At 49.5% G+C, this 15,057-nt stretch overlaps 1 protein-coding gene across 2 annotated transcripts in view; it reads right to left on the bottom strand.

The window, feature by feature from the left end:
- Positions 1-15,057, bottom strand: part of HIP1 (huntingtin interacting protein 1) — a 143,844-nt gene that overhangs the window by 30,675 nt on the left and 98,112 nt on the right. For both annotated transcript variants that reach the window (XM_045786219.2, XM_045786220.2), the window contains exons 2-7: positions 14,829-14,892; positions 11,527-11,669; positions 11,212-11,268; positions 4,465-4,545; positions 842-918; positions 362-423 (exon numbers count right to left, since the gene is read on the bottom strand). In XM_045786219.2, coding sequence (XP_045642175.2) covers positions 362-423; positions 842-918; positions 4,465-4,545; positions 11,212-11,268; positions 11,527-11,669; positions 14,829-14,892 — 484 coding nt within the window. The remainder of the gene's footprint in view (positions 1-361; positions 424-841; positions 919-4,464; positions 4,546-11,211; positions 11,269-11,526; positions 11,670-14,828; positions 14,893-15,057) is intronic.

Here is a 15,057-nt window from a genome sequence, read left to right as displayed (position 1 = left end):
TGAGTGGCAGACAAAGCACCAGCCAGCACTGGGGCCACAGTCTGAAGGTTATCAAAGAGGTCAGACCTGCCTTTGGGCTCTGGGAGGCCTGGGCTTCCAGAGAGAGGCCAGCAGGCTGGGGAGCACGGTCGTTCTGCTCAGAATGAAATCACCGACTCTGAAAATACCCATGAGCTCCAGCCCCTCCCTGCACCAGAGACGAGGAGAGCAGAGATAGGGTGCGGATAGTCCCATTTCCTGGCCTGTGCTACACAACCTTGTAGGGAGAAGGGGGCTAGGACGGCTGGTCCAAGCCAGGAACAAAGCTTGGAATTAGGCAATTCCCATGAGAGCCTGGGCCAGATGGGAGGGAGAGACTCACCAGTTTGGAAGAGGTTAAGTTCACACTCCAGGTAGTCAAACATCTCCACTGTTAACTGGAAACTGGACACGAGAGGAGAGAGCTTATATTCCAGAGCCTGAGGCCAGTGCTTTACCTGTCGCCTCCCCCCGCTGCTGTGTTGCTGTCTCTGTCCCCAGTGCATATGTGCGTGCACACACAGAAACACGTCCACCCACACACACTCAAGCCTTAGCCCCCACCTACGTGGACCTTAAGGTCATTTGAAGATTAAGCAGGGTGAATTCCACAGTGACAGAGGCAGAGGGGAGGACAGGTGCCATGCTGGGTGGGGAGGGCAGAGGGTGATGCCCAGAACCCGGTCTGGATGAGGCACCAGCACTAAGTGGCCCCACCCCAGCTACTGCCCTTGCCATCATCAGGCCCTGTGTGACCCCAGCCAGAGTGGCAACATCGAGCTTTCTTCCCCGTTGGGTCCACAGCATGAGGATGGCCACTCACAAGTTGTTAACGTCGCTCTCTCCAGCCTCATCCAGCTGCCGGTCGCTCATCTGAAGGTTGCCCGGGAACCTGGGATTCTGGAAAGGGAGGCAGAGGAATGAAGTCAGGACAGAGCACCTCAACTAAGCTGACATCAGGCAAGCCGGCTTGGGCAGCAGCAGGCTTGATTCTGCTCGGGTAGCACCCGCACCCTTTGCGGGAGGATGTGCCAGTGCACCCAGACCCCTGACCAGCTCACAGCAGAGAACATCTACTACCCATCATCAGAGGTGAAGGCTGCATCCCACCCCTGGGAGTCAGGACAGGTCTCCGCCCTAACAATTCACGTCCCGGGACATTCTTCTAAAGATGCTCTCTGGCACTGCAGTGAGACACAGTGTGACAGCAGCTGGCCCTCAACCATCCACGAGGCGCAGACAGTCCTGCATCTGCATATCCCCAGTACATTCTGATCCCCACCCATGCTTCCCTCTGTCCTTCGGCCACTTCCCGAAGCTGCCATTGTGAGCTCGGGGAGGCAAACCCATTTTCATACTGGCTTTAGGGAAACATAATGAAACAAACCTGAAGGTAGGAAAACATTCCATCACGCGCCCTGCCCCCAAAGCCAGGAGACATTATTATGCATCATTAATCTTGTCAAATATCCGTATCATCTTTTCCCCAGTGTGACCCGCCAGGAGTGGATGGAATGCGGGGCAAAGGGGAAGGTGCAGACGGGCATACGTGGGTGGCCAATCAAGGGGATCTCAATTCCACGGAGAATATTTTAGGCTCTGAAGACAGAAATCCTCCACTGCACATCTCCTGGCTCTCCCTTCTGCCCTGGCCGCCCCCTCCCACCCTCGGCTCAGCACCCCCGCTCCTCTGTCTCAGAGCCAGCCAGTTCCTCGAGCGCCCCCTTCTGGCCGCATTTAACCTCCTCGCTCAGTCTGGACCTTACGGAGACCTGCTCCGGTGTCCCTCGCCCTTCTTGCTGCCTGTCTTTCCACCACACTGCTGTCAAAACCTGGTGAGCCTGGGTCTTTGAGGGGACGAGCTGTCAACATCCCGGGAGAAGGACTCACAGCTGGAGTTCCCTTTAATCATGTTCTCCAGCCTTAGTGCCCCTTCCCAGTCCTTGCTACTGGCCCCGACGGGCTCCCCTTTCCATCAACGACTGTTTCGCTCCCAAACTGGGTGCCCGGCTCCCACGCCACCACCCTGGTGCGTGCCTTCCCCCTTACATCACCGGAACTCCCTCAGCACCCTGCCCCCACTCCCTTCCCCGTTTTGAATGTGCCGGTGGTCCTTCTGTTCCTCCAGCTTCAAAAGAGCAAGGGCCAGCCTCTCTCCTGACTCAGGATCAGCCCTCCTTGTACGCTACTCCACCTGATCTAGGTTCTGGTTCATTCTGTCCCTCACGCAAGGGGTCCTGATTGAGCACCTGTTCTGGGCTAGATGCTGGGCAGGACGCAGGACACGAGGAGACACACACATCTGTCCTCCTCCTGGAGCCTGCAGTCCAGAGCGCACATGGCCTCACTCTGCCTCCCTGGGCTCCTACACTTCTTCTGATTGCCCAGGTCCTTCCCACGGGCCCCACATCTCCCTAGGTGTTGACCCCCCCACCCCTCCTGCCCGTCTTCAGAGAGTCCCCACCACTCTTGACTGTCCTGGGGACCACCATCCTCAGCTGGCTCTCACTGTCTTCCATTCTGAGTGGGACGGTCTCACACAGCTGCCCGGTCACCCTCCCTCTCCACCTGCCTGTTCCTCACACTGACGTGGATCTGCGGTGCATTCCTCAGGAACCCCAAACTGTGCTGGGCCTCAAGCTGTTCTGTCTACAGCTGACCCTCTGACTGGAACGGCCGCCCTGCCCTTCTTCAGCAGCCCCTCCTCTCTACCTGCAAGGTGGCATCCAAGGATCTGGGGGTCTGGGGGAGGCGGGAGTGTACTCCTTGGGAGGGAGGGAGGGAGGGAGGGAGGGAGGGGAACGAACTGTGGGGCCAGAGGGCAGACCGGCAGACTGTATGTCCAGCACTGGCTGCCCCTCCGGTTCGACCTGCTGCCTTTACGTGACTCCAATATTCCACCTTGGCTGGTGTGGTCCCTGTCCCATCCCCTTGAATCCAGGGACCCCTGTGACTGCCTCAACCCATATAGGACAGTAGAAAGGATGTTCTGTAACTTCGAGTCTGGGTCATATAAACGCCACCCACTTCTCCCTTGTTCTCTTGGGAAACTGGCCGGGCTGCAAGGAAGGCCTTACTAGCACTGAGACTTGACGAGGAGGGAGATGCCAGGCCAGCTCCACACTGTCCCAGCTCCAGTCAGCACCGGACTGGGACCACAAGGGGGACTTGCAGCCTGCACCTGCCTGGCCCAGCCCTTCTGGAACTCCTGCCCCACAGAAGGTATGAGAGATGATAAAGGGTTGCTGGTGTTTCAGCCACTGAGCTGGGGGTGAGCTCAGGTGTCCTGCCCGTGAGAAGCCTACCTGGGTGGCCGGCATCTGGGCATGGCACCCCATTACAAGCTCTGGTACCATCCCTGCATCTCTCAGTTCTGGTCCTCACTGGACTTGCCTGGCTCGTCTCCCAAGCAAATACGACTCCTGGAGGCTGGCCCAAAGTCCCTTCACCTTTCTCTCTTCAGAACCTAACCCTGGGCTGCGGCAAGCACCCGACTCTACACAAGCAGAGGGAAGGGTGGCCACTGAGCAGAAGGGGCTTTTGTGCCATCAGGCCTGGGTTCAAGTCCCACCTCACCACCGAGCAGCTGCGTGACAAGGCAAGACACTCAAGTGTCCTCCCAGTTTCATCTTCCTCGGCTATAAGAATACCTCCTTCCTCTGGTCGCAGCAGGGATTAAACAATACACAGGACTGGCTAGCAGAGCAGGGTGGGTTCCGTGAATCGGAGCCACGCCACCCTCCCCCCCGCTGCCCCGGCCGAGTCCATAAGAGGTAAATCTCCTTCCTTCCCCATTTCCAATGCCAGCTCCCCACCTGCTGTCAGGCCATTCCTCCCGACCCCTGCTCCACTCACACCCTCCCTCCATCGTCTACCTCGGCCTGCTTCGATGCCACAGCCCTGCATCATTTCGGAAGGCCTCTGGCTCCTGCTACAGGCTCGCGGGACTGCTCTGAACTGTGACATGGTGCCGAAGGTACGTAAGCCTCCTCCCCTGATGGATCCAGACACTCCTGACCAGCAGACCCTTTCTACCTGTCCTCCCCTGCCACCTGGTTACCCAGCACGACGGTTTTACCTGCATTGGGCGCATTAGAAATACTGTCTAAGGCCACAGGCAGACGCAAAGAAGGTTCTGTGTGGGAACTCACTACATAAAAGGGATGTTTTTATTAATAGTCAAGGCAGTGCTTCTGAAACATTTTCCTAAGGCAGCCTAGTGGATAGGGCTCCTCTCTGTAAAATGGGGAATAAAAGGTCCGGAAGATGTGGGCCCGAATCCCAGTCCTGAGTCCCACTGCAGCCGTAAAATAGCTTCCTCTTGCAGGATATGGTATAAACACCCCCTGAGGGGCCCGGGCCGCCTTATTCCCGGGAAGACCTGAGAGTTCGGCCCACAGACGTGCGGGGGGGGGGGGGCTACGGGGCAGAACCGCCAGCACTCACTTTGGTGTGATATTCCATCTTCGTTCTTAGCAGTCTGAGGTAGACGCTGCAGAGCTGTCCGTACCCCTCACTCAGGTGGCCCTTTTGGGAAAGAAAAGAAAGTAGGGCATCAATACTAACATTTGGGGGAGACTGACAGCCAGGACTTCTGTTTTCAACAACATATATATTTTTTTTTCTGGTTCTGAAAATAACATGGTGGAAAATTTTGGAAAATATAGACAAGCACAGGTACAAACAAATCACCCTTAATCTAAACACCAGACAGAAACATGGTGAACATCCTGGAGAACAAAATGTTATTTAGTTTTTTTTTTTTAATTTAAATAGATACTTTTTTAAAGTTTTTTTTTTTTTAATTTAAATAATCTCTATACCCAGCATGGGGCTCGAACTCATGATCCTGAGAGTAAGAGTCGCATGCTTGGGGTGCCCTGGGTGGCTCAGTCGGTTGAGAGTCCGACTCTTGATTTTGGCTCAGGTCATAATCTTGGGGTCGTGGGATCAGCGATCGCTGGTTGCTCGGTGCAGAGTCTGCTAGAGATTCTCTCCCTCTCCCTCTGCCCCTCCTCCTGTTCGCACTAAATAAATAAATAAATAAATAGGGGCACCTAGGTGACTCAGCAGGTTAAGCCTCTGCCCTCCGCTCAGGTCAGGATCCTGGGGTTCCAGGATCGAGGCCCGCATCAGGCTTCCCGCTCGGTGGGGAGTCTGCTTCTACCTCTCCCTCTACTCCTCCCTGCTCGTGTTCTCTCTCTCTCTCTCGCTCACTCTCTCTCAAATAAATAAGATCTTAAAAAAAAATAAGCAAATAAAAAATAAATAAATAAAATCTTTAAAAAAAAAGTCACATGCTCTTCTGACTGAGCCAGCCAGGTGCCCCTAAAATAATGTAGACATTATTTTTTCGAGCTGTTTTAGGTTCTCAGCAAAACTGAGCAGAAAGTACAGGGATCTCCTATATACCCCCTGCTCCCATGTGTACAAAACCGCCCCCACTGTCAGCATCAGCACCAGAGTGGGACATTTGTTCCAACTGATGAAACTTCGCTGGTACATCATCATTGTTCAAAGTGAAGTTTACATTAGGAATCACTCTCAGTATGGTACATTCTATGGGTTTCGACATATGGATAATGTCCTGTACCTACATTATGCTATCACGCACAATAGTTTCACTGCCTTAAAGATCCTGTGTTCCACCACCTTTATTTTAAAATATAAAATGGAATCCTCATGAGCTGAACAGCTGGGGTTCCCACATGAGCGCTAACTCCTATATCTTCTTCTGGGTGTACCTACATCCTCTAGGGTACAGGAACCCCACTGAAACATGCCTTGAAGGGCACCAAAAGGAGTGGGGTCATCAGAGGATGTTAAAAATATCAATGCCAGAGATCAGACTATTTCCTAATGTATTAGTTTTCTATGGAAAATCGTATTTTATGAATTGTACATTATACTTGTTCACCATGGAAAAATTAGAAAAATTAGAAAGTAGAGGACAGCAGACAAAGCGAAACGATGCTCAACATCGAAGACAACTATATTCCACATGAAAATGCACCAGGATCAAAAAAGCAAAAGATGAATTGATCTTAGACTTCAACGTAAAGCGTAAAACTATAAAAGTCACAGGAGGTAACAGATGACCTTGGGTATGGCAATGACTTTTTAGATAGAACACCAGAGTCAGGATCCATGAAAGAAATAATTGATCATCAAACTGGACTTCATTAAAATTAAAAAAAAAAACATCTAGAAAAGTCACTGTTGAGAGAATGAGAACCCACAGACTGGGATACATCTGATAAAGGACTGTTACCCGAAACATACAAAGTAAGCTTAAAACTCAACAGTAAGAACACAAACAACCGGATTAAAAAAATGGGCCAAAGACCTAAACAGACACCTCCCCAAAGAAGATACACAAAGAAGATAGTAAATGAATGTACGAAGAGATGCCCCACATCGTACGTCACCTGGAGACACAAATTAAAACAACACTGAGCTACCAGTACACACTTATCAGAACGGCCAAAATCCAGAATACTGGTAACACCAAATTCCAGGGGGGATGTGGGCAACAGGAGCCCTCCCTCGTTGCTAGGTGGGAATGCAGGATGGTGCAGCCACTTTTGAAGACGGTTTGGCAGTTTCTTATAAAATTAAACTTACCCTTAACCACACAATTCAGCAATGGCGCTCCTTGGTTTTTACCCAAAGGAGTTGAAAACTTATGTCCAAACAAAACCTGCTCATGGGTGTTTATGGCAGCCTTATTTATAACTGCCAAAACGTGGACGCAACCAAGACACTCCGTGGCTGGGGAATGGATAAATAAACTGGTATACTCCTTCAATGGGGTAGTACTGAGCACTAAAAGTGAAATGAACTGTCAAGCTCTGAAAAGACACAGAGGAACTTTAACTGCATGTTATTAAGGGAAAGCAGCCAATCTGAAAAGGCTACATACTGCAGGATTCCAATTCCATGACATTCTGGAAAAGGCAAAACTGTACAGACAGTAAAATTAGACCAGTGGTTGCCAAGGGCTGGTGGAGGTGGGGAGGGATGAATAATTGGAGCACGGAGGATTTTTGAAGTCAGTGAAACTGTTCTGTGTGATACCACAGTGACGGGTACATGTCCTGATACGTTTGTCCAAAGCCACAGAATACACGATGCCACAACACCAGCGAACCATAATGCCAACTATGGACTTCAGGTGATTATGACGTTCTCAGTGAAGGTGCATCACTTGTAACAAATGTACTATGCTGGCAGGGGATGTTCATAAAGGGGGATACTACACGTGTTTGGGGACAGGGGGTCTATGGGAAATCTCCATAGTTCCTGCTCAATTTTGCTGTGAACCTAAAACTTACTCAAAAAAAAAAAATAATAATAATAAGGGGGTACCTGGGTGGCTCAGTTTCGTGGCTGACTCTTGATTTTAGCTCAGGTCATGATCTCAGGGTTGTGGGATCGAGCCCCAGGTCGGGCTTGTACTGGGGGTGGAGCCTGCTGGGGATTCTTTCTCTCCTTCTCTCTCTGCCCCTCCCCACACTGGGGTGCACTCTCTTTCTCACTCTCAAATAAATAAATAAATTTTTAAAAAATAATAAGGTCTTAATTAAAAAAAAAAAAAGTAAAAAGGTTTCTAATATCCAGAAACTCTCGGCCAAATGGAAGAGACAACTACATAGGAAGCAAGGCCTAAAGGAATTCTGGTTTGGATAGCAAGTCAGGCTAGGTATCTGGGTTGACCTTCCCACTGCAAACTACTAAAATATTGGGTAAAACATTTAAAACTTCTTTTTGAAGGCATTAATGAACTAATGAGAGGGAAAGGAATCCTCAGGCCACAGCCTGAGTCCATACAGGTACTAGGAGAATAAGTGGAATGCTGGGGTGATGGAGTTGGTGGGGACGGGGGTTTTGCCATACCAGGTAGACCGAACTTTGGTTTTCTGGGCCTCAGGAGCCAGGTAGTGAATAGGAGTCAGGGCTCTGGCCTGCCCATGTTGAAGAGTCTGGTGCAAGAGGCAAAGACTGCTTCCCTGGTGTAGGGGAACTAAGGGTGAACTGGAAATAACACAGATCCCAGCACTCCTGCACCAAAGGAGTCCTCCCTGAGGACCTCAAACCACTGTTGTGATCAGAGGGAGGGAAAAACAACTCCTGGGAACTGGACCCAGGAGCCAGAACTCAAGGGGATGTGCCTGGAATTCACAAAACCTTAAGTTAAGAATTTAATTTAGAGTGATCTCAATGGAAGCAAATGCCCATTCTCTCTGGAGGAAACTGACTTGAAAGAGTTCCCACAAATAAGATTCCTAGGAAAATGAGCAACACACAGCAAAAAATAACTAAGCACAAAAAGAAACTCCATAGTATGAACAACATTCATCAAAAACAATGGATGGCAGGAACAGATCTCAAAGGGCTTTAGATAATGGAAGTATAAGAAATGAAATAGGAGAACACTGCCTAATTTGTCTAAGTAAATAAGAGGCTGTTTCAAAGTACAAGCAGGACACAAGAAATCATAAAAAATGACAAGCAGATTTCGGGGCAACAAAAAAGAACTCCAAGAAATAAAAGCTAGACTAAAATTATAAATCTTACGGAGAGGTTTAACAATAGATTACACCCAGCTGAAGAAGGAACAAATGAACTGAAATTTAGATTTACTGAAATTATCCAGAATGTAGTAAAGAGGCAAACCAGTAGAAAACAATGAAACAGGGGTTTAAAAAATTGGGGTAAGGGGGGCACCTGACTGGCTCTGTTGGTGGACCATGAGACTCTTGATCTTAGGATTGTGAGTTCAAGCCCCATGTTGGGAATAGAGCTTACTTAAAAAAAAAAAAACCCGGGGGGGGTGGCGTGCCTGGGGCCTGGGTGGTTCAGTTGGTTAAGCATCTGCCTTCGGCTCAGGTTATGATCCCAGGGTCCTGGGATCAAGCCCCGTGTCAGGCTCCCTGTTCAGCAGGGAACCTGCTTCTCCTTGTCCCTCTGCCTCTCCCCCTGCTTGTGCTCTCTCTCTCTCTCTGTTTCTCGGTCAAATAAATAAATTAAATCTTAAAAAAAAAAAAGGCACTGGTGTATAGAGTGGGAAAGACTGACATAACTGAAGTCTCAAGGGTAAATATAGAATGAAGCAAAGGCGATAGTTGAAGAGACAAAGAGAATTTTTCATACCTGATAAAAGATATTAACCCACAAATTTAAGAAGCCTAAGGAATCCCAAATAAATTTGTGCCTACTCTTAGTAAGATCTTTAAAATGGCCAGAGGAAAACCAGATTTGCTTCAAAGAAGGGACAATGAGTCTGACAGCCGACTTCATGGAAATGATGGAACCCAGAAGTCAGTAGAAGGATATCTTGAATAATATCATCTATGTGCTGAGAAAATAACCGTGACCCCAGAATCCTAAACCCAGGGAGAGTACCTTCCACAGAGGTGGGTGAAACAAAGACATTCCCAAACAAGTAAAACAGGTTATTTGCCACCATGAGAGTCACCCTAAAGGAAGTAATTCAGGCAGTAAAAAAGTAATCACAGATGTTAGAATGCAGATGAAAAGAAAGAAAGAGCACAGAATAAAACAATTAAAATAAAATATCTTATAGAGTCTAAAAAGAAAAACAAAACCAAAATTAAAATACATGACAACAATAACATACAAGTTTAGGGGGAGGGCATGCAGTGAAAATATTCTAAGGTCTTTGTATTATAGAAGGAACAGCTAAAGATATGAATTTTACCTCTTGATAAACTAAACATGCATTTTGTAATTATTGGATAACATACCAAAGAGTAAAAAATAAAAGCAGAGTTAAAAAAAAAAAAGAATCTCCTAACTAGGGGCACCTGAGTGGCTCAGTCGTTAAGCATCTGCCTTCGGCTCAGGGCGTGATCCCAAAGTTCTGGGATCGAGCCCCACGTCGGGCTCTTCCACTGGGAGCCTGCTTCTTCCTCTCCCACTCCCCCTGCTTGTGTTCCCTCTCTCACTGGCTGTCTCTCTCTTTGTCAAATAAATAAAATCTTAAAAAAAAAAAAAAAAGAATCTCCTAACTAGTATTAAGGGGAGAATGGAATGAGAAAAAAATACCCAATCAATCGAAAGAAGACAAGAAATGAAGAGAAACAGAAACAGGACAGAAGGGGAAAACAGCACAAACTAAAATGGAAGATATAAATCTAAAAATATCTTGTATTACAATAAATATAAGTGGGATAAATGTACAACTAAAAGACAAAGACTGTCATTGTAAAGAAAAGCAACAATAAAATATAACTAAATGCTATTCATAAGGGACTTTTCTAAGATATAGAATACAGAAAAGTCAAAAGTAAAAGGGTAGAAAAAGATACACCAGGCAAATTCTAACAAAAAAGAAGACCCAAGCTTTCTATGTTTAGAGATATAATCAAAAACTCCCCAACATGCACCTAGGGGGTTGGGGGACAACTCTTAGCTTTGCTCAGACCAACTAGACTGTGATGTAGGAAAACTGCTTCCTTCTCTGGGCTTGTATTCTCATCAGCAATGGGTGGACTGGAGGACATAATTGCTAACATGCTGTGAGTGCAGACAGATACAGGTAAGAATCTGAAGCAAAGGGCCGGAGCTCTCAACCAATGGAGGCAAAGAGACATATCAGAATCAACCCAGAAGAGTCTTCAAAATGCAGGTTATGCACTGTCAATACACATACTCCTCGGACAAAAGACTCTAGAGGCATCCTGGCATGTGTATAAAAACCTTTTCCAATTGATTCCGATACCACCACCTACCTCCTCCCCCATCCAAAGGCACTGAAAATCCCTAGATTCTCAGGAAAGAAGGAAAAGAAAAGGCATTGGCGTTAGGAATTGGGAATGCTAGCTCTCAATGTACTGTGACCCGCATTGGACCAGCAGAAGGAAAGATACAGGAATTGTGGCAGAGTCACTGCTGAGGGATCCCAATGCCTGGAGAGCATTACGATATGAGGTTCCACTGGCAGGAGAAACTCCCAGGGCCTAGAACTTCCCTATAACTTCAGGGCCCCCAGGTAGGACTGTGGATATCATGGTACTAGTTGGGGCCATTATTGACCCCTCCACGATGCTCATGAGAGAAGTCCTAAGCAAGCTGAAAGAGATGAATTCATTCTGTTCCACAGTCCTTATTCTGTGGCCTCCTGGGAAGGAGAGCAGGTGCAGGTGGCCCCAGGTTCATCTCCAAACTCACCCACATTCTGCTCATGTCACTCAATTCATTTTTGTATCTCAGGGAGTCCTTCAGGACCTGGAAAGGGAAGAGAACAGGTGATCAGAGAAGAGAAGGCAAGGAGACAGAGGATGGTGTAAGGTGGGGCTGGGGTGGGCAGAGAGGCTGACCAAACAGATAAACCCACCCCTAACCAGTAACCAAAAGGCCAGGAGAAGGGGGCAGCTGCCCCCCTCTGTGCAGGAGTGGATAGCACTCCCTTTGCCCCAGGCGATCCCACCTTCCCCACATGGGTCCCTGGCTCCCTGGCCATCCCCTGCAGCCCCAGGAACTCACGTTTGGATGTCCATCTCGGAGGAGTTTGTGAAACACATGGCAGAACTTCCAGCAGAGGACAGCGTTGCTAGAGAGGGGCAGCCGGTTGACAACAGACCAAAAGGTCTGTGCCCCTTTCTCATGGTGGGTGCCCAGTATGCACGGTGAGGGAGGGTCATGGAAAACAAAGGCATAGATGGGCCTTTTCCAATTTGTACAAGTGTGCTCTGGGTCAGCGGCGGTCTGGTTTGCCTTTAGCAGGAAGACACCTTGGTTGGAATCAGGGCTTTGCTGTGGGAGGCAGACTCTGCCCTTCCCCTGGGTTTGGCAGAGGGTGAGATGGGGCCTTTCGGGGAATAATGACAGCTCACATTTTAGCAACACATTACAGCGTCTCAAAGTTCTCTCCTATCCAGTCTTCAGAAGCGAGGGCACACTTCAGCTCTTCGTCAGGGCCTCCTCAGCTCCTCTTCAAGCAGCACCTGATTCCTCTCCATGTGGGCACTTTGCTCTTTTCTGTGATTTATTTTTTTTTATTGAAGTATAGTCGGCACCCAGTGTACATTCATGTCAGGTATCCAACAGCGATCAGACAGCTTCATACAGCTATGGTCTGTCACCGGATGACACCATTACAATACCACTGACTATTCCCAAGGCTGTACCTTGCATCCGCCTGACTCAGTCATTCCGTAACTGGAAACATTTTCCTAAAACTTGAAATGACTCTTATACCCCACCCCTTCCATCAACTTTCTTGGTCTCGTTCAGCAGTGCGTGCATCTCCCTACACCTTGAACTTGCTGTATGTGGAATCCTGGGGTCACATTCACCCGAGATCCAATTCCAAACACACCCACGGACTCCCCGCCGTGATCTGCGTGTAATAAATGTCCACCTGGTCTCGCGTGATTTTAAGTTAGAACCCCACTCCTCTGTGCTGCGTACAGGACGTCCACATTTCCTTTGTAACTGCTCACTTACATGGGCCCCGCACACCCAGTAACTGGGCACCATCAACTCCAAGGGTAGGTCTTTCCCCAGAACTACAGGCTTCTTTGTCAAGACTCAGGTAAGAAGTGGGTGCCACGCAGGACAGAAAGACTTGCCTCGGGTCAGAAACTCTATGACTCATCCCGAACCCATGTTGTTTCACTTCTGAGCAAGGTATCATCAAGTTCCTTCCCCATGGTGAAATTTGCATTTTGAGGGGGGCGAGCTTGAACGCAGACTTCTGGGTCTGGAAACTGACGTCAGCTTTTGGTCTTAGAGGGATTTCTGAAATAACTACACAGTTTCCCCTAAAGCACAGCCCTCTCGGGCTAGATGGAAGACAAGAGGAGAGATGGACAGCTCCCACCCCTCTTGTGGGCTGACTTCTCGTGGCCAACTGTGGTTACTCTACTAGAAGCCAGAGCAGGTGAGGAGCTAGCCAGGCACCCTGACTTTGAAAGAGGCGAGGAGACCTTTCTGTCCTTTGATTTCATAAGCATTTTAACGCACCCATTCCACGTCAGGAACTATAACAGGCACTCTGGGATATAAAAAAACAAAAAAATAAGACTCAATCCCTAACCGTCTGGGAGTAGATACATGGTGGAGGTGCGGGGGTGGGGCAGTTAGACACCCAGGATAAATGGTTGTCTGAATAGCACTTCTGATGTCAGACTTCCAAATGCTTACTCAGCTGGGATTGACGGGGACTGACAGTCTCCAAAAAAATCAATAAAGAATAAATGTTTTGTGATATCTTTAGGCTTTAAAACCCCACTCTTTGGAGTTGAGCCTTTAAACATTTATCCACCTCTTAGAAATGGTGAAGCAGAGAAACTCGCAGAAGGTGAGAGCTGGAACGTTAGACCTTTGAAATCTTCTTTGGCCAAGACTTTCATTTGGCAGACGAGGGGACGAAGGCTCACCGAGGCCCCGCTGGACCCACTCAAGACTTCAGAACAAACCAGACTGCTGCGGAGGTGGGATTCCAGAATCTCCTTGTGGTGTCCCTTCCATCACCGCAGGTAGCCTCCCCGGAAGGGTGTGATGTGGCCCTGCCAGGTCCCTGCCCCGAGCACACTGGCCTCTGACAACCATCTCTCTTATTTCATGTCTCAATCAGATGGATCAGTACTCTTAGCAGATGGGGGTCAGGACAAGGTCATTCCCCCCGAGAAAGTTAACTGGGCTTTCGACTCGGTAAAGCAAGGGGACTGTGCCTTTCTGGGGATAAAAGGGCAAGGTCTAGCTAGGCTCACTGTTGGGCCAGGTCTTTGGGGTACCTGGGAGACGTCCTAGAGCCCCCATCCTGCAGCAAAGCCCTAGAGTCCAACCAAAGTATCTTCCCACCAAAGACAAGCTGCTTTCCCACCAGTGAAGAGCAGTACGGGCTGTTAGCAACACTTCCCAATGGCCTGCCATAGGCTAGGCAACCCGCTGGCGGGGAGGGTCTCCTCCAGGGGCTGAGGTGGGATGGCTTCCACATGAGCTGTTCTGACCTGGCTGTGTTACCACCACCACGACGAGCCCAGGCACGCAGCAGCTGCTCGTCGCAGACAGAAGCCCAGCCTCCGCTTGCCCTGCTTCTGCCCGGCACACACACAGATAATGGCTTCGCCCCACTGGCAGCCTCGCCTTTGGAACTCTGGGGACCAGCCCTCCAGCTCTTGGACACTACACATCAAGGGCAGATCCCAAGGGATCCAACAGCCAGCGCTACCTTCCAAAGCCACGCCCCACAAGGGTGGCTGCCCAGGGCCTAATGTGGCGTGGGGGCGGGGGCAGGGGTGGTTGGTGAAAACGTTCAGGCCACCAGTTCCCTAAGCTGCCTTGAGGTTCCTGTCTTCTCCCCTGCTGACTGTGGGTGAACCAGCTCACGCAGGTGGATCTTATGTCCATGGCTGAGCTCCTGTGCCAGCATAAGGCAGCCGAGCCCTTTGTTTGGCTTTCGAGCTCAGAGAAGGGGAGATGATCATGTTCCCAAGGGGGTGGTCTGTGTGGCCCCTACGGGGCAAGTGCAGGGTCTGGAGTGCTATGACAATCCCTCCTGTGCCCCCAGGAAATCTCTCAAAGGGAAGTCCTAAGAGGGGCGGGGTCCTTGGTAAGCTGTAAAGAATAAGCTGGGAGGTGGCGTTGGTCCCTTCACCCTGATGAGCTGTGGTCTCAGAGGCCAGCTGCTGCCCACTGAGGCTGCTCGAACCCTGCAGGAGGCCTGGGCAATGTGGGGGTTCCCCTTCCTGCAGCTGAGCAAGGACACCTCGCCCTGACCTCAGTCCCCACAATTTGACCCGCCTCAGGGTTGGTCTTCCAAGCAACATCGAAAAGGATATTTCTGGCGTGTTTTTCCTTTACAGCCACTTCCTGCGTATTAATGGCCTTATTGATGCTGACAGTCTGAAAAACAAGAGGGAGGGGGAGGGGAAAGGAGGCTGAGATGAATAAGCTTCTAGAGTGTCTGAGACCCTCCCAGGCACCCCACCCCTCTCTCTCCCTGCAATGACTCCTCCCCAGCTCCCTGTGGACCCCTCTGCCCCAAGGTTCCTGTACAGGGCCCCCAAT

The sequence above is a fragment of the Ursus americanus genome, chromosome 2, assembly GCF_024610735.1.
Source record: "Ursus americanus isolate L20-20 chromosome 2, mUrsAme1.1.p, whole genome shotgun sequence".
NCBI lineage: Eukaryota > Metazoa > Chordata > Mammalia > Carnivora > Ursidae > Ursus > Ursus americanus.
The sequence above is the reverse complement of the archived record's forward strand: the minus strand, read 5'-3'. Positions and strand labels throughout refer to the sequence as shown.